The 27,257-nt window shown below is 44.0% G+C and overlaps 1 protein-coding gene and 1 non-coding gene across 4 annotated transcripts in view; both read right to left on the bottom strand.

Annotated features, from left to right (window-relative positions):
* The window catches only part of tmem255a (transmembrane protein 255A), an 86,050-nt gene extending 59,374 nt beyond the window's left edge, over positions 1–26,676 (bottom strand). For all 3 annotated transcript variants that reach the window (XM_048544066.2, XM_048544067.2, XM_048544065.2), the window contains exons 1-3: positions 26,547–26,676; positions 26,208–26,350; positions 23,274–23,336 (exon numbers count right to left, since the gene is read on the bottom strand). In XM_048544066.2, coding sequence (XP_048400023.1) covers positions 23,274–23,336; positions 26,208–26,350; positions 26,547–26,601 — 261 coding nt within the window. In that variant the 5' untranslated portion in view covers positions 26,602–26,676. The remainder of the gene's footprint in view (positions 1–23,273; positions 23,337–26,207; positions 26,351–26,546) is intronic.
* LOC125459096 (small nucleolar RNA U3) lies at positions 6,937–7,148 on the bottom strand. The gene has a single exon (XR_007248963.1). It is a non-coding gene; the product is annotated as a small nucleolar RNA U3 (small nucleolar RNA).
* Positions 26,677–27,257: the final 581 nt, after the last annotated feature.

A 27,257-nucleotide genomic window follows, 5' to 3' on the forward strand; every position in this document is an offset into this window, starting at 1 on the left:
CCCACTTTAAGAGGCCAAGATGTGAGTTACTTGTCATATAATTCCCAGCCTTTGACCTGCTCTTGTAGCGACAGTATTTACATGACTGGTGCAGTTCAGTTTCTAGTCAATGAAAACCCCAGGAGATTGATAGTGATTCAGCGACAGCAAAGCCATTAAACACCAAGGAGTGTGGGCTTGATTCTCTCTTGCTGGAGATGGCCATTACCTGGAACTTAAGTGATTTGAACGTTATTTGTCTCTTGACAGCCTAAGCCTGAATATTATACAGGTCTTGTGATATGTGGACATGGACCACTTCAGTATGAGGAGTGGCAAAGAGTGCAGAACATTGTGTAATCACCAGCAATCATCTCCCACTTCTGCTCATGTGATGGAGGAAAGCCCATTCAGACCACTGTGCCAATGCCAGATCTTTGAAAAAAGAGATTTATCCAATTAGGCCTACCACTTTTGAACAATTCTTCAAACTTTCCCTTACAGTAAACCCGAGACCCGCACTAATTTTTAAATGTTTACGGCATAAAGGTGTACTCCTTAAATTAATGATTAGTTCTAAATACCGGAATCCATCAAACACCTCAATGTTACGTACAGAATCAGCTCATTTCCAATACTGAGTGGAGACAGCTTCAATTGAAGCACTCAAGATGACAGCGATGATTATTTGGATAGAAATGATGTGCTGGTACATAGAGAAAAGGCAGGAAACTGACACTGAGTAATAGAATTACTGCAGGCTCGATGGGTCAAATGGCCTGTTTCCATGCCATAACAATTCTGTGATTTAATTCAAGTCCAGAACACCGTATCAGTCTGTGAAGAGATCCGTCGTACAGGTTATTACCATAGTCAGGACAGGTTACGCTACCTAATACACAAGCAACAGAATTAAATCAGAAAGCAGCACTCATTCTGCGTGAACAGACTGTCTGACAGCCAGACAAGTGCATCGAAAACAAAGACATACTGACAGCTACACTTCACTCAAAAGTATTTGACATGACCAAATATTCTATTATCTCTAATGAGAAAGTCTCTGGTTATGACTTGTAGTAATGCTACAGCATTCTAATTAATGATAAATCGATCTGAAATGCTAATCCTGTTTCTCTCTCCACAGATGCCGCCAGACTTCCTGAGCATTTCCGGTGTATATTGCTGATTTCCAGCATCTGCAGTACTTTACTTTTGTCAGGGGAGAATTAGCCTGGTACAAAGAGCAATGAGTGAAATGATAATTTATACTGTTATTAATTCACCTTCAAGTGAAGCCTAATGGCTTAACTATTGCTTCAGTGTCCAATTGAGGGCCTCCAGTTCACCACTTAGTCTCTTTAATTCCATTACGTTATGTTCGAATCTTGGAGAAAATCCAGTCCTTAATTTCATACGTTACTGTGCACTCATCATTGCAAATATCCAAGAGAGGTTAGTTGCATTCACATGGAACTTCCCTGTCTGAAAGCTTTAAATTTATAATGAGGAAAGAGCTAAACAGGACAGGACTGGAGGCAGCAGCTTCAACACATCCACTAAAGGTCAAGGCCAAGAAAGAAGGTTCATAAACCAAAACGATCAAATCGTCAAGGGTCTATTGATGTCTTATCAATGCAAAAGGAAAATCAATTTTGCTCTTGGCTTTCTATTAATTCTGATCATAAATAATCTCCTCCATAAGAGGAGGGCATAGCCTACCGGTACTATCACTGGACTGTTAATCCAGAGACCCAGATAATATTCCGGGGAGCTGGGTTCAAATCCTGCCAGAGCAGATGGTGGAATCTGAATTCAATAAATATCTGGAATTAAGAGCCTAACGATGATCATGAAACCATTGTCAATTGTCAGGAAGAAAACCCATCTGGTTCACTAATGTCCCACAGAGAAGAAAACGGCCATCCTGATCTAGTCTGGACTACATGTGATTCCAGACCCACAGCACTATGGTTGACTCTTAACTGCTCTCTCTTATGGGCAATGAGTGCTGGCCTAGCTAGCAACACATTCATCCCATGAATGAATAACAAAAAAAGGGAGAAAAAGTCCCCTCAAGTGCACTTTCATTCATTTGATTGTGACGCTGGCTGTCTCATTGTTTCCTTCCTTGGCTAAATGTCTCCTTTCACCAAAGCCTTGTCTATTCCGTATTCCTCATGGAAGGATCCTTCAGTACCAAACCCTCTCTTTTACCATTTTATCAGAAAGGGTTGCTTTGGGACTGTGGGCACATGGACAACAAAAGTGCATTTGACTCAAGGGGACTGAGGGAAGGTTAAGACATAGTTTGATACATGTTATTGCTGCTCACTGAGGTGTACACTGTCAGAGTTTGAAGAATTTAACCAACGTGACAAAAGTACTGGATTGCATGGCTTCTATTAGGACCTCAGTTGAACACATGGCTGGTGCAAATTTACTTTGAAGAAGTCATGAAGATAACAGTCTTTGGTGCTGCACAGCCTGTTCATGAGAAGAGAGATAAGCGTAACTGCAAATCTCTGGGCCAGACAGGATAAAAACTTAGCCAGCCAGACAGAATACTGCACAGTTGATGACTACTACATTAATAGTGCAGCTCACCAACAGGATCTTAATAGGAGCAAGGACCCTTCCTAGTTATTACATCATTTACCTGCGGTCAACAAGAGTTTTGGCATAGTAATATCCTGGGTTAGGAGTGGTCAAATGTTTGATATATCCAGCACCAGGTGGAATATAGTCCACTATTAATTGACACATAGATGCCTCTGAAAATCCCTTGCTTTGTTGGAAAGTTTGCCAAATAAACAGCAAAATGCTAATAGAGTGAATGAATACTCCCCACTTGCCCAGATGAGTACAGCTCCAACAACATTAGAGAAGCCTGACACCATCTGGGATGAAGCAGCTCACTTGACTGGCAGCACATCCACAAATGTTCAGTTCCTCCACCACTGATGCTCAGTAGCAGCACTGCATACTGTCCACAAGATCAACTGCAGAGATCCACCTGACGACCGCTTCCAGCTAAGCGGCCGAGGGCAGCAGATATATGGGAACACCACCCAGCCACTCACCATCCTGACTGGAAATAGTATTGTCGTTCATTCAGTATCGCTGGGCCAAAATCCCAGGATTTCTCGCAAACAGTACAATAATGTTCGTCTACCTACAGAAATAGATTTCAGTGAATCAAGAAGGTAGTTCACTACCACCTTCTTCTGGGCAGGGAGAGACTGGCAATAAACATGGAAACAGCCAGAAATGCCCCCATTCTACCAGTGAATTGAAAAAAAAATCACCAACAGTACTGAAAACCACTAAGATGCTATATCATAAAGTAAATGTAGGTGCAGAACCTATCCATGCAACACAATTGATGCCATGAAAATTTAAGTTGTGGATTCACCTGCAAATCACAGGTTTAAGTTGTGTGACTCTTCAAACGTCACTGGTACAAACTGCTAAAATTGTGCTTTGTCAGATAGTCACCTGGTCATGGCTGAACTTATCAGGACGAAATGTGGGAGAGAAGCAGGCTGTGCTGGGAGGAGCAGTGAGCAACATAAATGTGAACTATTTAACTTGGCCCAAGGCCTGGAGCAGCAGTGAGTCCAAGACTGGGACTGAGTGTCTTTCAGGAAACATTGACTTGGGGAGGACAGAAATGACAGTCATGCTGAGCTAGATGGATAGCTGAGCGAGTGCATGATTAGGGGCTGGATGAGTAGGGAGGGTAGTGGGTGAATGACTTGGCAGATTGCTGGGTGGTTGAGTGGCTGGGGCATTTGTTAGTGGGTGACAGGAGGGCAATTTTGTGGGCAAAAGCAGGAAAACCCAGGATGAAAGTCAAGCCACTTCAATGTGAGTTTCATCAAAGTCAGCTCACAGTGAATGTGCTATCAGAGGCAAACCAAGGTCAGTGTTAATTAAATTCAATTCCTGTCCCCATCCCTGCTGACTGACCCTAGTGTTTCCTCTCTCTATAGCTGCTCCTTAAACAAAAAGACAAAGAATTGGGTTAGTTACCTCTGTAGCTTGGGACTTTTCAAATGGACATTTCTTTAATTAGTTATTTAAATCATTGCTTTATTGCTTTCAATTTTGTTTTCTGAAATTCATTTTTAATGTTGTGGCAACTTTCTGAGATTATCTCATTTACCACACCTCCCTCTTTGCTCAGCTGCAGAAGTCAAAGAAAAATTGAAATATGGACCCTCATGTGAAAAGCTTGGGCAACTTTGTCTTAAACAACAATTAAAAATTGAAGGAATGAGACTTCACATTTGTAAAAGTTATTTTGATTCAGTTCCAATAAGATGATTTGACAGTAGTTAAAATATAACCTGTCATGAAACGGGTATATAAGACTGAAATGTATTAGTAACTAAAATGGTTTAGGCACCAAAGATGTTGCTGCAGAAATTTCATACCATTAATGCATGTCAGAAAATAAAGCGTTGCCTTTGTATGGCTTCTAAGGTGATTTCTGTTCATTTGTCATGGGAATGAGAAGCAATAATTGCCCACTTATTGTTGCTCGAGCAAAGGTGCTTCCTTCTTGAACTGCTGCTGTCTTTGGGATACAGAGACACTATTGGTGTTCAGAAGGCGATTCCAGGATTTTTACTCAGTGACAATATAGGAGTGGTGATGTATTTCCAACTCAGGATGGTATGTGGCTTGGAAGGGAACTTTCAGGTGGTGGCATTCCCATATACCTCCTGCTCTTGTCCCTCTAGGTGGAAGTTGTCAGGGGTTTGAAAGGTGCTGTTTAAGGACCCTTGGTGAGCTACATCTTGTATGTGGTATATCCTGCTGCTGCTGTGTCGATGGTAGAGCAAAGTGGATGTTTATGGATGTGGTGTTAATCAAGCAGGCTGCTTTATCCTGGATGGTACCAAGCATCTTGAGTATTGTTGGATCTGCACCCATCCAGGCAAGTTGTGAGTAATCGATCATACTACTGCCTAGTGCCTTACAGAAAGTGGACAGCTTTAGGGAATCAGGTGAGTTACTTGCTGCAATATTCCTAGCCTATGATCTACTTTTGTAGTCACTGTATTCATATGGCTCACCCAATTCAGTTTCAGATCAAAGGTAATCCCCAGATTGAAAGACTGGGGGAATTCAGCACTGGTAATGCCATTGAATGTCAAAGATCATTTGACACATTTTTGTTTTAGATGGTCATTGTTGGGCATGTGGTGCAAATTTTACGTGTCAACTGGCAGCCCAGCACTGGCTTGCCCTTTTGTACTTTGCCCCTTGGCTGGAGATACCGTAGCGTCATACAGCACGGAAGCAGACCCTTCGGTCCAACCAGTCCATGCCGAATATAATCTCAAACTAAACTAGTTACACCTGCCTCCTCCTGGCCCATGTCCTTCCAAACCTTAGATAACAAGGTGTACAGCTGGATGAACACAGCAGGCCAATCAGCATCAGAGGAGCAGGAAGGCTGACGTTTCGGGCTTAGACCCTTCTTCAGAAAAAAACTCCCTCTTCCGCACCTACACTGGCCCTAAACCCCACCTCTTCTTCCGTTACATTGATGACTGTACCGGTGCCGCCTCGTGTTCCCACAAGGAGCTTGAACAGTTCATCCACTTAACCAATACTTCCACCCCAACCTCAGGTTCACCTGAACCGTCTCTAATACCTCTCTGTCCTTCCTGGAACCCTCTATTTCCATCTCTGGCAAAAAAAGTTGTTCCCCTGATGCTGCTTGGCTTGCTGTGTTCATCCAGCTCTACACCTTGTTATCTCAGACTCTCCAACATCTGCAGATTCGACCAACTCTGGAAATAGGTACATTCTGGTTGGTGAAGAAGAAGAAAATTCAGGCAGTGGTATCATACCCACTTCAGTACTATGCTAGACTATTATTAGTTTCAAATAGCAAGCCATTCAGAATGTGCCTTCTTCCTCTACCTTCCCATAAGACAGTAAGAACACTCATCAAAGGCAAAGAGCAGCTGCTAAAAGCAACACTCAATACCAACTAACAAAGTGTGGAGCTGGATGAACACAGCAGGCCAAGGAGCGTCTCAGGAGCACAAAAGCTGACGTTTCGGGCCTAGACCCTTCATCAGAGGGGGATGGGGAGAGGGAACTGGAATAAATAGGGAGAGAGGGGGAGGTGGACCGAAGATGGAGAGAAGATAGGTGGAGAGAGTATAGGTGGGGAGGTAGGGAGGGGATAGGTCAGTCCAGGGAAGACGGACAGGTCAAGGAGGTGGGATGAGGTGGTAGGTAGGAAATGGAGGTGCGGCTTGAGGTGGGAGGAAGGGATGGGTGAGAGGAAGAACAGGTTAGGGAAGCAGAGACAGGCTGGGCTGGTTTTGGGATGCAGTGGGGGGAGGGGACGAGCTGGGATGGCTTTGTGATGCAGTGGGGGGAGGGGAAGAACTGGGCTGGTTTTGGGGTGCAGTGGGGGAAGGGAAGATTTTGAAGCTTATGAAGTCCACAACCCTACAGCCCAATGGTATCAATGTGGACTTCACAAGCTTCAAAATCTCCCCTTCCCCCACTGCATCCCAAAAACAGATCCAGCTCGTCCCCACCTCCCTAACCTGTTCTTCCTCTCACCTATCCCCTCCTCCCACCTCAAGCCACACCTCCATTTCCCACCTACTAACCTCATCCCAACTCCTCGGCCTATCCATCCTCCCTGGACTGACCTATTCCCCCCCTACCTATACCCTGCTCTCCACTATCCATCTTCAGTCCGCCTCCCCCTCTCTCCCGATTTATTTCAGAATCCTCTCCCCATCCCCCTTTTCTGATGAAGGGTCTAGGCCCAAAACGTCAGCTTTCGCGCTCCTGAGATGCTGCTTGGCCTGCTGTGTTCATCCCCAGCATCTGCAGTTCCCATTATCACTCAATACCAACTTTAAAAACCCATTTCTCTAGGAAAATTCATACTATAATTCACAACCATTCTGATAACAAACCACTCAGAATGCATTCTCTTCCTCTCACTCCCCATAAGAGTAAGAACAATCATCAATGGTAAAGAATAACTGCAAGAAACAACACTCCAGACCAACTTCCTGCTCAGAAGAAAATACTCTCAATCATCCTCATGGTTTGTGAGACCAGACACTTAAGAACCCATTTCTCTAGAAAACAACTATAGAAATGATCCCCAAGAGTATAGTTTTAAAACAAACTGGGTCTCAAATTCACATGACAGTAGCACAGGCATACATCACGGTCAGCATTACCATTCTGATTCATCAATTTCTTTTCTACATGTATTGTTGCAAGTCCTTTAATTTATGTTTTACTGTAAATTAAATTTCCATTTTTCCAACAAATTACATTGAAACCATCATTTACACAAACTCTGATTACCATACTCTATTTTACTGGCCAATCAAAAGTGCATCACCATAAATCAGTAGGCAGAGTAACAGGGATAATAAGATATAGAGCTGGCTGAACACAGCAGGCCAAGCAGCAAGGCTGACGTTTCACGCCTAGACTCTTCTTCTTCCTGCTCCTTTGATGCTGTGTTCATCCAGCTCTACACGTTGTTATCTCAGATGCTCCAGCATCTGGAGTTCCTACTATCTCCCTTCAAACCTTTCCCATTCATGTACTCATCCAAATCTCAAACAAATGTTGTAACTGCATCCACATCCACCACTTCCTCAGGAGGTTCACTGCACATGCAACCACCATAGGTGTAAAACATTTGCCTCCCATGTTTCTTTAAATTTCTCATTTCATTTTAAAAATGTGCGCTCTAGTCTTGAAATCCCTAATGCAAGGAAAAGGCGCCATCCATTAACTCTGCCTATACCTGTCATTATTATATTCAGAGATAATGGGAACTGCAGATGCTGGAGAATCCAAGACAACAAAATGTGAGGCTGGATGAACACAGCAGGCCAAGCAGCATCTCAGGAGCACAAAAGCTGACGTTTCGGGCCTAGACCCTTCATCAGAGAGGGGGATGGGGTGAGGGTTCTGGAATAAATAGGGAGAGAGGGGGAGGTGGACCGAAGATGGACAGAAAAGAAGATAGGTGGAGAGAGTATAGGTGGGGAGGTAGGGAGGGGATAGGTCAGTCCAGGGAAGACGGACAGGTCAAGGAGGTGGGATGAGGTTAGTAGGTAGATGGGGGTGCGGCTTGGGGTGGGAGGAAGGGATGGGTGAGAGGAAGAACAGGTTAGGGAGGCGGAGACAGGTGGGACTGGTTTTGGGATGCAGTGGGTGGAGGGGAAGAGCTGGGCTGGTTGTGTGGTGCAGTGGGGGGAGGGGACGAACTGGGCTGGTTTAGGGATGCAGTTGGGGAAGGGGAGATTTTGAAACTGGTGAAGTCCACATTGATACCATTAGGCTGCAGGGTTCCCAGGCGGAATATGAGTTGCTGTTCCTGCAGCCTTCGGGTGGCATCATTGTGGCACTGCAGGAGGCCCATGATGGACATGTCATCTAAAGAATGGAAGGGGGAGTGGAAATGGTTTGCGACTGGGAGGTGCAGTAGTTTGTTGCGGACTGAGCGGAGGTGTTCTGCAAAGCGGTCTCCAAGCCTCCGCTTGGTTTCCCCAATGTAGAGGAAGCCACACCGTGTACAGCGGATGCAGTATACCACATTGGCAGATGTGCAGGTGAACCTCTGCTTAATGTGGAAAGTCATCTTGGGGCCTGGGATGGGGGTGAGGGAGGAGGTGTGGGGGCAAGTGTAGCATTTCCTGCGGTTGCAGGGGAAGGTGCCGTGTGTGGTGGGGTTGGAGGGCAGTGTGGAGCAAACAAGGGAGTCACGGAGAGAGTGGTCTCTCCGGAAAGCAGACAGGGGTGGGGATGGAAAAATGTCTTGGGTGGTGGGGTCGGATTGTAGATGGCGGACATGTATTACTGACATGTTGCTGTGCTGTTTTATGCAGACAATGAAAGTCAGGAACCTTATTATAGTCATCAGTGGACCTCAGCCAAGTCACGGAACTAACTTCACTCACGGGGTCCTACAATTGTTAGGGCAGCATTGGATACCAGCCCAGGCCTTGCTTGGGGCTAGCAGACTCAGGGTCCCGTCCTTTTAATGGGTAAGGAGCTGAATCATGGACGGCACAACACCTGTCTTAATTCTTTTTGCCTTATAAAGGGCTGTTTTTCTCATGGATTGAGAGACAGGCAGACATTACAGGAGATGAAAGTGGGTGGCAAACCTATTACTCATGTTGAAAATGGGGAAGTGCTCCAAGTGAGCTAACAGCACAGAGGGCATGCAAAGTTAGTGGTGGTGTAGGTTGGGGTGGGGGCAGGTGAGTTGGAAGATGTTGCATGTAATAGTGAGAATAGGAGAGATAGCGTGAGGAATCAGAGAGAAGATTGGTGGAGTGGAAAAGGTCATTGGCACAGCTGGTTTCTAAAGGTGGTGCCTCTGCCATGAATGCTGGTCAGTTCTGGGATATCTGGTGAATGGAAAGTTGCTCCAGGAATGATGTATCTTACGACGGGATGGAAATCAGACATGATACTTTCCCTATAAGCAGGAACAGCAATCGCTATGGTGCATGTAGCACTTGACTGTATGGTGTGTGTGTGTGTGTGTGTGTGTGTGTGTGTGTTTTTGCCCCATGTGTTCTTTTTTTTGTTTGACGTGTTGGTCTTTTTGCTCCGTTCTTTATCCCTTCATGTTGCATTCAGATATTTGCTATGTAGCTGCTCATGCCTCATCTGGACACAATATTTGTTTCTGTATGACATCTGTACAAGTGGATAGATTAATTTCGCTGTCTGGATGGCTGGCGTGTGATGCAGAGTGATGCCAACAGCACAGATTTGATTCCAATACCGAGTGAGGGTACCAAGAAGGTCCTGTGCTCGTGGCCTTGCCTAGATATGGTAGCCCACTGATTAAACTACCACCAGTCATCTCTGTCAAATGGGAGATAGTCCTCTGGGACTATTCCAACGTCACCTTACTGTATCTGTTACTAATCACTTTTGTTATTTATGCTCTTCTGCTCTCCACCCTACCACTGACTTTCCACTGGCTCAAAAGCCTACATTTCCACCTCTTGGCAGTTCTGTTGAAAAGTCATCTCTGCCTGAAACACTGAGCCCTGTTTCTGTCCATGATTGCTGCCTGACCTGCTGAGTTTTTCCAGCAGTTTTGTTTCCCAATAATATAGTACAACAATCTCCTTAGATGTTCTCTATTCCTTGCTGAATGCAATCTAGCTGTTCCAGTCCAGTGACAACACTGGCATCTATTCAACAATGTAAGAAGTTGCTGAGCTATGCCTCTCCCACAAAAATCTGGACAAATTCAATCTAGCCAAATATCATCGATTCATCTACTTTGAAATCAATAGCAAGGTGATGGAATATGTCATGGTGGGTCCATCATGCAGCACTTATGCAATTGTAAACATTTTAGTTTTTTTTGTTCTTTAATAAGCTGGCACATTTAGCAATGCCCAGATCCTTCGCTTCAAACATGGGACTGAATTCCAGAGGCGATCGTTGATTGAAGGTTACATCACAGGATTCAGGAAAACTGAAGTCAACTGAGAGTTGGGGGGATATGTCTCTACTGGTTGGAAACATGGCCAGCGCAAAAGAAGATGAGATAACAAAGTGTGGAGCTGGATGAACACAGCAGGCCAAGCAGCATCTCAGGAGCACAAAAGCTGACGTTTCAGGCCTAGACCCTTCATCAGAGAGAGGCTGCTTGGCCTGCTGTGTTCATCCAGCTCCACACTTTGTTATCTTGGATTCTCCAGCATCTGCAGTTCCCATTATCACTGATACAAAGGAAGATGGTTGTGATTGGGATGGATGAGATGTTTGCACATCGTTGCAGAGTGCTGAATCTCATTTCGGAGCTCCTCAGATACTGAAGCTGTGTGTCCGCATGCAAAAAAACCTGGACAATGTCCAAATTTGTTCTGAGCTATGACAAGTAACATTCATCCCACACAAATACCAGGCAATGATCATCTCCACAAATGAGAGTCTAACTATGTGCCCTGCTCATTCAGTGGCATCGCTATCACAAGGACTCCCATCATCACATCCTGGGGGGCAGAACTGAAATGGACTAGCAAAACAATTATCGAGGTTGCAAATGTTACAGACTGAGAATTCTAAAGCAAGCAACTCTCCTCCCGACTTCTCAAAGCCTGTCCACCATCTACAAAGCACAATGTGATGGAATAACCAAGATAATAAAATGTGAGGCTGGATGAACACAGCAGGCCCAGCAGCATCTCAGGAGCACAAAAGCTGACGTTTCGGGCCTAGACCCTTCATCAGAGAGGGGGATGGGGTGAGGGTTCTGGAATAAATAGGGAGAGAGGGGGAGGCAGACCGAAGATGGAGCTTCAGGACACGGTCGAGCAGTTTCAAGGCCGAAGAGATTATAAGAGAGTTGCAATGGGAGAGAGATTCCCTGAGGTTGGTCCGCCTCCCCCTCTCTCCCTATTTATTCCAGAACCCACACCCCATCCCCCTCTCTGATGAAGGGTCTAGGCCCGAAACGTCAGCTTTTGTGCTCCTGAGATGCTGCTGAGCCTGCTGTGTTCATCCAGCCTCACATTTTATTATCTTGGATTCTCCAGCATCTGCAGTTCCCATTATCACTGATACAATTTTAATCTCACTGCGAAGCCTCTTCCAGGAATGCCTAACCTAAACAAGTTACCCTCCTCCCTCCAGACCAACCTCAGGGAATCTCTCTCCCATTGCAACTCTCTTGTAATCTCTTCAGCCTTGAAACTGCTCGACCATGTCCTGATGCTCCATCTTCGGTCCGCCTCCCCCTCTCTCCCTATTTATTCCAGAATCCTCACCCCATCCCCCTCTCTGATGAAGGGTCTAGGCCCGAAACATCAGCTTTTGTGCTCCTGAGATGCTGCTGGGCCTGCTGTGTTCAGCCAGCCTCACATTTTATTATCTTGGATTCTCCAGCATCTGCAGTTCCCATTATCACTCATGTGATGGAATAACCTCCATTTTCCAGGATGTGTAGACTCAGCAATACAAGAAGCTCGATGTCATTAGGGATTGAGCATTCAACCTGAGTGAGCAGTCAACCTGATCAGCATCCCATCCACTAACTCCAAGGTTCACTTTCTCCACCGCCATTGTACAGTAAAAGCAGTTTGGACCATCCACAAGATGCAATGCAGCAAGTCGCCAAACTCCTTAAATGTTATGTTCCAAACCCACAATCGCTACCACTTCAAGTCCATTATTTCTCTGGCTTGGAAATACAGCATCGTTCCTTCACTGTCACTGGGTCAAAGTCTTGGAATCTCCTCCCTAGGAGTACTGGGGGTGACACTACACCCTAAAAACTATAGCAGGTCAAGAAGGTAACTCAGCACCACCACCTTCTCCAGAACAGTTAATGATGGGCAACAAACGATGGCCTAGCCAGCAAAGCCCACATTCCATAATTTCTTTTAAAAGTGCCTTACTAGCCACCAAAATAATCTCAATAATAGATAATACTGACAACCTTCATGGAGAGCTCTATCAGAATCCCTGTGGCAGGTGAAATGTCTCCTATTAATAGCTTTAATGAAAAAAAAACAATTCTGCCTTCAATGTGATTCTATTTTCAGAAATCATTTCATCCCTTGGGTTTCTTGATCAGCTCTGCTCCATTTAATGCACACTAATTTTTTACTTCCTGGCTACAATGTTAATTATCTTACATTTAGCAACAGGGAAAGCTGCTCCAACCTCCTCCTGCCCCAGTTGCTTAAACAATTTTGCTTTTGTAAAAGATCCAAATCCTTTTAATTGGGGTTGTGGTGTTCTTCATTACATTATCAGCTTCCTAATTTTGGTATCATTTATAAATTTGGATATATCTCAATATTCACACATCTAAATGATTCATACATATTATAATAGAAAGGAACACAAGAATAATCAAATCAATGTCTTTAATCTCTAATTAATTAATCCCTTTCCAACTTGAGGTATTCCCATTCATGTTTATCCGTTATTCCTTGTTTTTTCAAACCACTGGTCTGTTTGGTATTATATTTTGCATTCTATACTGTTTCACTTTACCTTGGTCATTACTGCAATGTGAAGCCTTATTGAATGCTTTTCCTCAATCAAATACATAACAAGCTATAATATAATGGATGTCAAAGAACTCTACCCTAGTTGGTCAGACTGTTTTCATGAATCTAAAGAGATCATCTCTTAACAATTTGGATTTTCACGGTGTCATAAGCCAGAACTCCGGACTTATCTCAAAATGGCCGTGGAACCACATTCCGAGATTCCCATTGGCCAGCTTCACTGCAGAGATGGGCATCTTATTGCTCCCACTCTGGCAACTGTAGTGCAGTTAGACCAGCTTTCCCATGATATGGCCCTGCAGAGAAGGATCCAGGAATTTTTTTTTGAAAGGCAAGGCTGAAAGGTCTTACGTATATCCTCTCCATGCCAACTCTTGTCCCCACGCACACTTATCCCATTCACTAGTACACACTTAGTGCATACTCAATGAACTGAATAGTAACAATGGCATGTGTTGAATTGCTTATGAAACCCAATTCATAATTTTCTCTAACAAAATGCATAACAAGGCTTGTCTAAAAGTCTCAGCTCCCACAAAAGGATTTACTTTGTTGACTTAGGGGTAAAGAAAGGAAATCTTCATTTGACTAATGGTTTTATATCATAAGCTTTTATTTTAGAAAAGAAAAATCTCGTGTCAATTGTTCACTGTTTATTTTGTACAGATAAATGATGCTTTTTTTCCTCTTAATTTGTGGCTGGCCAGCATTTCCTGCCCATCTCTGTTTGCCCTTGACAAGGTGCTGGTGAGGTGCCTTCTTAAACAGCTAGAGTCCACCTGCTGTGAGTTGACCCACAATGCCATTAATTTCAGGATTTTGACCCAGTGACCGTGAAGGAATTATGATATATTTTCAGGGCAAGACGTGGCTTGGAGGTGATGGTGTTCCCACATGTCTGCTGCCCTTGTCCTTCTAGATGGAAGTTGTCATGGGTTTGGAAGATCCTGTTTGAGGATCTTTGGTGAATTTCTGCAGGGCATCTTGGAGAAAGTACACACTGCTGCTACTGAGTGTCGGTGGGGGAGGAAGTAGATGTTTGTGGATGTGGTGCAATCAAGTGGGCTGCTTTGTCCTGGATGGTGTCAAGCTTCTTGAGGGTTGTTGGGGCTGCACTCATCCAGGCAAGTGGGGTGTATTCCACACTCCTGGCTTGTGCCCTGTAGATGATGGACAGGCTTTGCAGAGTCAGGTGGTGACATACTTGCTGCAGTATTCCTAGCTTCTGGCCTGCTCTTGTCGTCACTGTGTTTATGTGGCGAGTCCAGTTGAGTTTCTTTTCAACGATAACGCCCAGAATGTTCATTTTGGAAGAGTTGGTGATGGTAGCACCACTAAATGTCACGGGATGGTGGTTAGATCGTCTCTTACAGGTTATGGTCGTAGCCTGGTGTGAATGTCACTTGCCACTTGGCAGCCTAAGCCTGGATATTGTCCAAAACTTGTTGCATTTGAACATGGACTGCTTCAGTATCTGAGCAGTCACGAATGGTGCTGAACACTGTGCAATCATCAGCGAACATCCCCACTTCTGACCTTATGATGGAGGGAAGGTCATTGATGAAGCAGCTGAAGGTGGTTGGGCCGAGGACCCTACCCTGAGGAACTCCCGCAGAGATATCCTGGAGCTGAGATGATTGACCTCCAACAATCACAACCATCTTCCTATGTGTTAGGTATGACTCCAACCACCGGAGAGTTTACCCCTGATACCTATTGATTCCAGTTTTGCCAAGGCTCCTTGATGCCACGCTCTGTGAAATGTAGCATCGATATCAACTCCTGTCACCCTCACCTCACCTCTGGAATTTTTATCTTTTGTCCGTGTTTGAACCAAGGCCGTAATGAGATCAGGAGCTGAGTGGCCCTGGCGGAACCCAAACTGGGTGTCACTGAGCAGCTTATTGCTGAGCAGGTGCTGCTGGATACCACTGTTGATGATACCTTCCGTCACTTTACTAATGATCGAGTGGGAAAGTAATTGGCCAGCTTGGATTTGTCTTGCTTTTTGTATACAGGACATACTTGGGCAATTTTCCACATTGTTGGTAGGTACCAGTGTTGTAACTGTACTGGGACAGCTTGGCTAGGGGAGCAGCAAGTTCTGGAGCACACGTTTTCACTGCTATTGCCAGAATGTTGTCAGGGCCCATAGCCTTTACAATATCTAGTGTCTCCAACCGTTTCTTGATATCACGTGGAATGAATCGAATTGGCTGAAGACTAGAATCTGTAATAATGGGGATCACTGGAGGAGGCAGAGATTGATCATCTAGTTGAAGATTGCTGCGAATCCTTTAGCATTATCTTTTGCACTGATGTTCTGGGCTCTTCCATCATTGAGGATGGGGATATTTGTAGAGCCTCCACTTCCAATGAGTTGTTTAATTGTGCACCAATGAATGAATAAATAAATGAATGTCAAGTGCTTACAGCTTCTGCTATTGATACTTTAAAAAGGTCTGGTTGATTAAAACAATTCTACAAAATTGTCAAACTGCTTTTCAAAAAAGAATAATGTTAAATCCCACAAATTCCATGTTCTTCTATACAGCATCAAAGAAAAACACATTTTGTAAATAAATCTGATGGATTCATTACAATATCTGTGCTAGTCAGTGCTTAAGAGAATCTGTGCTATAAGACTTCATACCTGTTAATGAAAGAATGGAACTTCTTTAATAACAGGTAAAAATTCAGAAAGCAATGTTGATGGTATGTAGCTAAATCTACTACTTCACTGATTTGGTTGTGGAACCAAAGAAGCCACTTTAGTCATGACAACTGCTGACATGGAAGTCCTACCTCCTTTCTAAAGGGTGGCAATCACACTTTGAACAGTGCTTTCTCCCTACAGAAGGAATTGTATCAATAAAACATTTTATGCAGACATATTCAATATAAAATGCTAAATAGAACAGTATTAGCTGTTCACATTACGCAACTTTAAGCTAAGTCTACGAGTCTGGTTTTCAAGTTCAAGGTTTTGTTCAAAGCAATAGGACCACTTGTGGAAATAAAATAAAGAAGACATTCACTGAGCATTCATTAATTACATAAGAAAACTATAAATAACAGGAGTAGGCCATTCAGCCCATTAAGTCCTGCCTGGCATTCTATAAGATCCTGGTTCCTGGGCCACAACTCCTCTTGTATACCATGTTCTCCTAGTACTTAACTCCCAGATATTTCAAAAGTTTATCTGCCTCCTCTTTAAATGCCTTCAGTGACTTAGCCTCCACAACTCTCTGAGCTAAAATAATTTAAGATATTCACCAGGTAGAGAAGAAATTCCTTCAAATCTCAATATTAAATGACCGTCCTCTTATTCTATAACTGTGGCCCCTATTTTGAGATTCCCTAATTAGTGAAGGCATCTTCCTCACATCTACTCTGTCTATCCCCCTCAGAACACTATTTTTCATTCAGGTCACCAGCATTTCGGGAACATTCAAGCATAAATCCCAAACTAATGTAGCTGCTTTTGGTAAGTCAACCCCTTCATCCTAGGAAGCAGCCTAGTGAGTTTCTTTTTAATGCCTTCAATGTAAATAGATCTTGTCCTTTCTTAAATACACGGACCAAAATCATACACACAGTACTCCAGAAACAGCCTCACTAATACCCTGTACAGTTGAACAGGAATAAACTAGTTTTAAACTTCTAACTTTCCAGTAATGAAGGCCAAAATTCAATTTGCTTTCTTAATTACTTGCTGCAGCTGCTTGCCAATGTTTTGTGTTTCATGCACAAGAACACCCAGACACCTCTGCTCTGCTCTGCACTTCTTTCAAGGATCTCTCTATTTAAATTAGTCTGTCTCTTGGTTCTTTCTGCCAGCAAAGTGCATCTGCCAGGTTTTCACTCAGTCATTCTCCCTGTCTAAACGGCCTTGCAGATTCCTTATGTGTTAATCACAGCAAGTCCATCCATATATTTTTGTATCATCAGCAAAACTGAAAACATTACACTGTCCCCCTACACTCCCACTCCCCAACAAGTCAACAACATAGGTATTAAATAATTCAAGCTTTAGGACTGATCCACTGGTTATATCTTACCAATCTGAAAAAAGACCCATTCATCCCAACACTGTCGTTCTGTGTTAACTAATCCTCAATCCATGCCAATACATTACCTCCATTCCATGAGCTCCTATCTTGTGCAATAACCTTTTATATGGCACCATATCAAGTACCTTCTGGAAATACAAAAACACATCGAATGGTTCCCCTTTATTAGGTGTACTCGTTATATTTTCAAAGAACTTCAGCAAATTTGATTAATAAGATTTCCCTTTGACAAAACCATGTTGATTCAGTTTGATTGTTAGTCCTTTCCAGCTGGTTATACCTTAGAAATGGATTTAGCATTTTCCCAAGTACGGATACTAGATTAACTATCTATAGTTTCGTGCTTTTTGTCTCTCTTCCTTCTTGAAGGGGGTGGTTTTCCAATCCACTAAAATCCTCCCAGGATCCAGTGAGTTTCAGAATATTTTGATCAATGCTTGCACAGCCCATTATGTCCTAGGGACGTGTCTGCCTTCAATCCTATTATTTGTCAAATACTCTGGTCCTCTTATTAGAAACCGTTACAAGAGTTTTACTCCCATTAGTACTTGTTTATAGTGTCCTCCACAGTGAAGACTGATACAAAACACCTGTTCACGTTATCTGCCATTATCTCATTTCCTAATATCAATTTCCACAGTTGTATCCTCCAAAGGTCCCACATTCACTTTAACTACTCTCTTTGTACATGCACACAGAAGCTCTTACAATTCTAAAAATATTTCAATAAGACCATAGGGCAATCAGATATAAGATATAGAAAGAGAATTAGGCTAGCCCACCTACTGGGCCTGCACTGCCATTTGATCATGGCTGATATGTTTCTCAACCCCATTCTCCCGCTTTCTCCACGTGACTCTTAATTCCCTTACTAATCAAGAGCCTATTCCTGTGTTAAAGACACTCAGTGGCTTGGTCTTCAGAGCCTTCTACAGCAATGAGTTCCACAGATTCACCATCCTCAGGCTGAAGAAATTCCTCATCATCTCAGTTCTAAAGGGTTGTCCCATCATTCTGAGGATGGGCTCTCAGGTCCTGGTCTCTGCTACTGGTGGAAATACATTATCCACATCCATGCTATTCAAGTCTCTCAGTATTGTGTAAATTTCAAATCAGATGTCTCCATATCCTACAAATCCAGAGTCCTCAACCGTTCATTATAAAACAAACTTTACATTCCGGGATCATTTTTGTAAACATCCTCTAGACCCCATTCAACACCAGCACATCCTTCCTTAGATACAAGGACCAAAACTGCTCTCAATATTCTAAATGTGGTCTGCGCAGAGCCTTATACAGGCTCAGCAATGTATCCCTACCCTTGTATTCCAGCTCTCTCAAAATGAATACAAACATTTCATTTGCCTTCCTGTCTGCCACTTGAACCTGCATGTTAACCTTAAGAGAGTCCTGAATTAGTACTCTGTGTCTCTGTGCTTTAAATTTCCGAAGGTTTTCCTCATTGAGAATAGTCTGAGCCTCTATTCTTTTTACTGAATGTACAACCTCATACTTTCCCCCATCTTTGCTCATTCTTCTAGTCTGTCCAAGATCTTCAGCAGCCTCCCACCTCTGTCTCCATCCTTGTATCATCTGCAAACTTAGCAACAATGCCCACATTTCCTTCATCCAGATCATTAATGTATAACATGAATAATGTTTGTTCTCACGTGGAACCGTGCGGAACTCCACTAGTTATAGTTTGCCATCCTGAAACAGGCCCCATTATCTCTATGATAATGGGAACTGCAGATGCTGGAGAATCCAAGATAATGAAACGTGAGGCTGGATGAACACAGCAGGCCCAGCAGCATCTCAGGAGCTCAAAAGCTGACGTTTCAGGCCTAGACCCTTCATCATAGAGGGGGATGGGGTGAGCGTTCTGGAATAAACAGGGAGAGAGGGGGAGGCGGACTGAAGATGGAGAGAAAAGAAGATAGGTGGAGAGGAGAGTATAGGTGGGGAGGTAGGGAGGGGATAGGTCAGTCCAGGGAAGATGGACAGGTCAAGGAGGTGGGATGAGGTTAGTAGGTAGGAGATGGAGGTGCGGCTTGGGGTGGGAGGAAGGGATGGTTGAGAGGAAGAACAGGTTAGGGAGGCAGAGACAGGTTGGACTGGTTTTGGGATGCAGTGGGTGGAGGGGAAGAGCTGGGCTGGTTGTGTGGTGCAGTGGGGGGACGGGTCGAACTGGGCTGGTTTTGGGATGCGGTGGGGGAAGGGGAGATTTTGAAGCTGGTGAAGTCCACATTGATACCATTGGGCTGCAGGGTTCCCAAGCGGAATATGAGTTGCGGTTCCTGCAACCTTCGGGTGGCATCATTGTGGCAGGAGGCCCATGATGGACATGTCATCTAAAGAATGGGAGGGGGAGTGGAAATGGTTTGCGACTGGGAGGTGCAGTTGTTTGTTGCGAACAGAGTGGAGGTGTTCTGCAAAGCGGTCTATTGCGAATCGAGCGGAGGCGTTCTGCAAAGCGGAACAGCAACTCATATTCCGCTTGGGAACCCTGCAGCCCAATGGTATCAATGTGGACTTCACCAGCTTCAAAATCTCCCCTTCCCCAACTGCATCCCTAAACCAGCCCAGTTCGTCCCCTCCCCCCACTGCACCACACAACCAGCCCAGCTCTTCCCCTCCACTCACTGCATCCCAAAACCAGTCCAACCTGTCTCTGCCTCCCTAACCTGTTCTTCCTCTCACCTATCCCTTCCTCCCACCCCAAGCCGCACCTCCATCTCCTACCTACTAACCTCATCCCACCTCCTTGACCTGTCCGTCTTCCCTGGACTGACCTATCCCCTCCCTACCTCCCCACCTATACTCTCCTCTCCACCTATCTTCTTTTCTCTCCATCTTCGGTCCGCCTCCCCCTCTCTCCCTATTTATTCCAGAACCCTCACCCCATCCCCCTCTCTGATGAAGGGTCTAGGCCTGAAACGTCAGCTTTTGAGCTCCTGAGATGCTGCTGGGCCTGCTGTGTTCATCCAGCCTCACATTTCATTACCCATTATCTCTATTTTCTGTTTGTCACCAGTCAGTCAAATCTCTATCCATGCCAGTACACCTTACCAGTATCATATTATTTAGCATCCTCTCATGTGGCACCTTTTCAAAGGCTTTCTGGAAATCCAAATTCTTCTTTGAGAATTCTAACAGGTTTGTCAGGCATGACCTCCATTTGATGAAGCTGTGCTGACTCAGCCGTATTTTACTATGCTCTTCCAATTACTCTGCAATCTCATCCTTAATAACGGACCATAAAATCTTAACAATGACTGAGGTCAGGCGAAATAGCTTATTGTTTCCTGTCTTCTGCCTCCCTTCTTTTTTAAACAGGGATGTTACATTATCCATTTACCAATCCTCTGGGACCCTCCCTGATTCCAGTGATTCCTGAAAGATCACCATCAACGCCTTCACAATTTCCTCAGCTATCTGCTCCAGATCTCTGGGGTTTAGTCCATCCACACTGGCTAGTTTGTACATCTTTAGAGTTTTTGGCTTCCCCAGCACCTTCTCCTCAGTGATGGACTTCCCAATCAATTCTCCTCTTATTAGCTTTTTCAGTCAAGTCCTCCTGTTTTCTAACAGATTCCCAATCCTCTGGCCTACAACTAGTTTTCATTACTTTGTACGACTTAGTTTTTGGGATACTCTCCGTGAACACCTTTGTAAACCACAGCTGGTTCACCTTTCTCATCATGTCTTTATTACAGCATGGAAACAGATGCTTCGGTCCTACTCATCGATGCCGACCAGATATGCTAAATTAATTTAGTCACATTTGCTGGCATTTGGTCCACAGGCTTCTAAACCCTTCCTACTCATGTACACATCAGATGCATTTTAAATGTTCTAATTGTACCAGGATCCACCACTTCCTCTGGCAGCTCGCTCCATACACACACCACACAGTGCATGAAAAGATTGTCCCTTAGATCCCTTCCAAATCTTTCCCCTCTCACCCTGAACCTACGCCCTCTAGTTTTGGACTCCTCTACCCTGGGGAAAAGACCTTGGCTATTCACCCTTTCCATGCCCCTCATGATTTTATAAACTTCTATAATTCACCCCTTGGCCTCCAATGCTCCAGGGAAAACAGCCACAGCCTATTCACCCTCTCCCTATAGCTCAAACCCTCCAACCCTGGCAATATTCTTGTAAATTCTTTCTGAACCCTTTCCAGTTTTTAACATCCTTCCTATAGGAGAGAGCCCAGAAGTGAATGCAGTATTCCAAAAGTGGCCTAACCAATGTCCCACATGGCTGCAACATGACCTCTCAACGCCTATACTCAATGCACTGACCAATAAAGACAAGCGTACCAAATGCCTTCTTCACTACCCTGTCTACCTGACGCTATGAACTTGCACTCCAAGGTCTCTTTGTTCAGCAATAGTTCCCAGGGCCTTACCATTTAGTGTGTAAGTCCTGCCCTGATTTGCCTTTCCAAAATGCAACACCTCACAGTTATCTAAATTAAACTCAGCCCATTGGCCCATCTGATTAAGGTCCCACTTGTACTCTGAGATAACCTCCTTGGCTGTCCACTACACCTCCAAATTTTGATCAGAAAAAAAATTTTGCTTAGCATTCTGGAATACCTGCTTAAATGTCTGTCACTTCTCATCTATTGGCCGTCCCTTAAACCACTTTATTAGCCCAATTTAGACAACAAATACATAATAAGTGTACGTTTAACATTAAGCATTCTACACTGTGCTGTAAAACAACAAATAATCAAATAATTTAACTCTGTTGGCGTTTATTAAGGAGTGCATGTTTGCTAGTGCTCTGTGAGAACACCAATGATCTTCTTTGAAATATGGCATGGGTTCACTTTTGCATCAATCTGCGAGGAACTGACAGGGTTTTGGTTTGACACCTAAAAGGACAGCATCCCCTCAAGCTATGCAGCAATCTTAACTTCGATTATTTGTTCAAATTTCTGAAGTAGGTCTTGAGGTCATGAGACTATGACTCAGAATGGAGGATTACACCACTGAGCTGTCCAAGACTAAGTGAGCTGCTAAACTCATGAGAGCTTTACTTACACTTAATTAATTTTTAATCATTTTTATTTTATCCGACTAGCTGGCAACATTTTGCTGGTGGCTTCTCATGCATTTGTGTCTAGAATTTTAAACAGCTCCATCATCTTAAATCAAACGTTGACAAAAGATTGCTGTCTCAGAACCAATGCTCATGGTACAAGGCACGTCGCTCTTCAGAAGGTAAGAAGAGAATGCCACCTTGGTCTTTCTGGCGAACCTTCTAGCGACTCACCAAACAACAGCATGTCAGAGACTCGGTGGTTTGGCACATTGCTTAAGCCTAAGGAAAGGCACGTAGGTCCTAATACTATGGGTCAAAGAAAGGCAACATTAAAAATATAATAAAATTGCGACCTGCTTCTCACTACATGAAAAGCTTAAAGAAGGAGCCCTACCTCACTACCAAACTCCTCCGAAGTAGACAACAAATTAAACATATTGCAGATAGTGACAAGACAACTACACTTATAACTCAAGCAAAATTCCTTCAGTCTTCCCTCAATAAGTGCTTAAACGACAACTCATTAAACTGAGTGTAGTCACCTTGCTTAGTTTCTGAACTTCTTACACGGATCACATTTGATATTTATCGACTAGTTAATCCAAATCAAAAATCAAAAAGAAACTGTGGGTGCTGGGAATCAGAAACAAAAACAGAAAAGCTCAGCAGGTCCAACAGCATCTATGGAGAGAAATCAGAGTTAACGTTTCAGGTCCATTGACCATTCCTCAGAAGCTGGCAATATTTTGCTGCTGAGGAGGTAGTAGGAACTGCAGATGGAGGAGAATCTGAGATAACAAGGTGTAGAGCTGGATGAACACAGCAGGCCAAGCAGCATCAGAGGAGGAGGAAGGCTGACGTTTCGGGCCTAGGCCTGTGATTAACATCCAGCTCTACACCTTGTTATTTTATACCTAATATTTTGCTGTTCATGACTTTGCCTAGTTAATCCATTTTTGTACTGAGATATTGGCAGAAAAAATTACTACTGATAAATACTTACACTCGTGTATATATTTCTATATTTTAGAGGGCCTGAAGGATACATATGCTTCACCTCAAGAGCTTGCAGCAGGATTTCATTAAGAAATCCTTCACTTACCATCTGTCTTTTATTTTCAAGCAGATTTGCACCAATCAGTCCAAGAAATGATCCGAAGCCAAGCTGAAATTATCCAAAATTGAATGAAAATTATACAGTGCAAAAACTAACAAACACTAAAGTTTTAAAAATTGACACTATGCCTTGTTGACGTTGCCTGCATTTTCTGATGTTGCCGCATGGATTTTTTTTAAAAACAACTTCACTCTTTCAGAATATCAAAACGAAAAAAGTAACAAATTTGGCACTTTAAGAGAAATTTTAAAAGCTACTTAGATTGTTTTAGAAAACTAAAGACATGTACAAATAATTTCCCTGAAAGAATTATATTCTGTGATGTATTAAAGTGTCAAAGCAACCAAAAATAGGAAAGCACCCGGCCTGCCATTTCTGGTCCAACTCATAATTTTACATCTTTTTCCATTTCTGCTTATTAGTTCCTCTACCTCACACATCATTCTTATGGTTTTCTCTTTCTGTCTGCGAGAGGCACCGAATCCCCATTTGAGCCTCTCCAATGACTTGGATGAATTCAGAAAGTCACAGCATGGGGACACACTGCACTACTGGGTCTTCCAGAGGCACTGCACACATGAAAAAGAAAAACCATTTCTTGTACTCAACTAATACAATGCAACATTTCAACATAATTTTCACAAACTTACTAACTGTTAGTGAACACTGAATCAAAATGCAATGTATATTTTTTTTCTGACTTGGTGCTTTTTAATCATTTCGGATTCTCATTCGGTTCAAAAACGATAAAATCTGTGTCAATGTTTTCTTGCACTTCACTATTTATTATGAAATACGGAACAAGGTACAACTACATCACTATTATGGGAGTGTGAGTGGACCCTCTAGTGTTTCCATACTAAGATCATATATCACACAAGCAGCAAAAGCTGCAGCTCTGCCACACTGCAGGTCATCAGTTGTTGCCAGACATCATTTGTAAATCCACCTCTCAACAGTATTGCTAAATTTGGGCAGTAGTGAGACAGGGTATCAATAAATATCCTTATTTGCGCTCTAGGTAGGCATCTTTCCTCCAAGCCGTCTATACCCCTATAATGCTTCACAAACCACCCTCTTTCTGCACTGTTAGTCCACATCCAGCAGACCACTGGACGCTGACAGCGAATGTGCTGCAGGAAATTGCAGCCAGAGGTTCTGATTTTCCATTCACAAAAAAAAATCGATGGATGGAAATCCACAGCGCATAGGCCCTCAACGTAATCCCACAAATGCAGCTTCCTGACGAGAACAAAATCATAGATCAGCCTTTACCAGCTAAGTGACGAGTATTTCAAAAGGATCCTCTACACCCCTCCATCACCGCATGGACGTTTACTGTATTAAGCCACCGTGTCTTCACATTTTTCTCACGTGGCTCCCTTAAAGCTGGGCTGGATTTTACACTCCTCCACTGGTGTGTTTGAAGGCAGGGGGTTCTTGTAAAATCCATTTTGCGGCCTGCCTGCTTCATCCTGGTTTAACATTTTTCAAGGTTGGACCCAGGTGAGTCACTTGCCCTGTTGAGACCCTCAAGTGGCCAGCTGATGTGTGACATAATGACCTTATCCCTGTGCTGGTGGTATTTTACATAGTGAGGGAAGGCCCTTTCATGGAGGAAAACCAACAGCTATGTGGTCTGCTGGTGAACAATATTGGGGGAAAATCTTTGGCTTCATGCACATTAACAATCAACTCCTTCCCATGACTTCTCGAACCTGGCCATCTCCATAAATCACCTCACAGCGATCTCTGAACAGGACGTACCTGAACTTCTCAGCCTTGGGAACTGCCTGTTGTTCCAACAACAGCCACTGCCCCTGGCTGGCACTGGTCATATTACAGCTACTGGCCAGCCCATTGGGCACCATCTCTTGGACATGTTTCAGGGCAAGGAGCAGAAATCTCCCCTTCACACTGCTCCCAGGTGAGCTCCTCCCCGACTGTGTTTTCATGAGTGAGAGACGAATTATGGCACTCTGTAAACTTCAGCCCTTGAGAACCACCATATGCTTGCTCTTGGTCTAGTCTCACCATATCAGTCAAATCAAACCGCAACAAAATGAAAAGGCACGTCTCCACATTCTTACCTTGACACTGTTCTTAGGTACAGCGTAACTTCAGTGCCCTGTAATGATGTAACTCATAAATCTGTGCAGGAGAAACCTTTTAGACCCAGAGAATGGTTAGGGTGCGGGAGTAGCTCCCATTTGGAGGAGTCTCATCCATTCCACAGCAATTCACACTTCTCTCCAAACACTCTCAGGGTGAAACTCTCAACAACAGGTATGACATTTATCCAAACTACACTGTCCTTTCCCAATAAAGTCAAGAAACAGCTGAACAGCTCCGAGACTCCACTATAACATTATATAGTCTAGGAAAGACTGTTACAACATCAACAACCCATCTGCTCCATCAGTCTATTGCCTCTAACTCCATCTCCCTATTTCCCCTTGAAATGCATCTTAACCACATGCCTCACTCCTCCAAGTGGCAGCTGCTCTCTCACCCTCACCATTCTCTGGGTTTAAACGGTTTCTTCTGAATGGATTTATGAATTATATCATTACAGGGCGCTGAAGTACAATTTTCGAATTAATTAGGTCGTTGAAGTTACGTCGTATCTCACAGCAGTGTCAAGGTAATGGTGAAAGGCAAAAAAAAAGTAATCCTCGCCAGATTTAAACGCCAGAAACACTTGGCGCTGCAAAAATTTTCGAAGTTTTATTCACACTTTAGAACAAAACACATACTGGGGTTAGACCTGAATCTGTAACAGTGAAATGACAAAGTAACGAACGGCGATTGTTGCTAATGATCAGAATGCACGAATCAGATATTAATCATCAACTGAAGTGTTGAAAGGTATTGAATTAAATAGAATCTTCCTCCCCAAAAAGAAAGTTGTTTACTCACAATGACGCCCGGGTAATAGCCTCCAACTGAAACGTTCAGAGTTCTTGTAGTGGCTGCCAAGCCGACAGTTAGAATCAACAATGAGGCTACAAGAAGGGCACCGCTCACCAGGAGAGAAGCTTTCTTCCTTTTATTGAACAATCCTGTGTCAAAGATATAGCAATCAGTTCCCACTAGAGACAGAAAAAAAACCAGAACTGGAAGGAGCGGTCAATACACGTTGGTAAAACATTCTCTCTCTCACACAAACACACACGGGCAGTGTATGCATGTGGACAGCGATTAGGTGAATTAAGTCTAATTTCCCGTGGCAACGGACAAAGCTGGCTGTTTGCTTACCCACAGAGTCGTGTAGGGTCAATGCACTCTGCTGCTGACTCAGTGGCCGCTGCATCCTGAGCTGCTCAGACCGCACCTCTCCCCAAACCTCCACAAATACAGCACAGTCAGGCCATGTTGTCCCTTTACTCACCACCACAACCCCCCCCCCCCCCCCCCCCCGACGCCTGTGTTCCTCCCTCCAGGAGAATGGGAATTGCTGACTGCACGGTTCAATCCCACCCACAGCCGCTCACTGCTGCACGGTCTGTGGGCGTCAGCGCATGCGTCAGGATTCCCTTGGCTTTGACTCCCCCACACACACACACACACACACGCTGATCTGAACCCCTGGGCTCCGGGCTCGAATTGGGCGAAATATTGGACACCACCCCCACCACTTCAGTGGGACAGTATCTATCCTATCCCCCCTCCCCAGCTCTGTTGTCCCGGGGTGGAGGGGAACAAAGGCAGCGCCTGCCTCCTCAGCACCGCAGCTACAACGATCTCCTCTAATTCTAAACTTAAGAACATTGCCCCTTCAATCAGTTGGTACATCTGTCCCGGTTGCAGGAAAGGAATCCCGTCACAAACTGATCGATTCAATGCGCGACCAGTGAAATCAGAAATGACGAAAGGTTTAATGGGGAACGAAGTGGGTGTTTGGCAACATAAGGAGTTCCAGAGAACATTTTTTGCAAGCACTTTAATTCCAGGTCTCTTTAATGCAGA

The sequence above is a fragment of the Stegostoma tigrinum genome, chromosome 15, assembly GCF_030684315.1.
Source record: "Stegostoma tigrinum isolate sSteTig4 chromosome 15, sSteTig4.hap1, whole genome shotgun sequence".
NCBI classification, from domain to species: Eukaryota; Metazoa; Chordata; class Chondrichthyes; order Orectolobiformes; family Stegostomatidae; genus Stegostoma; species Stegostoma tigrinum.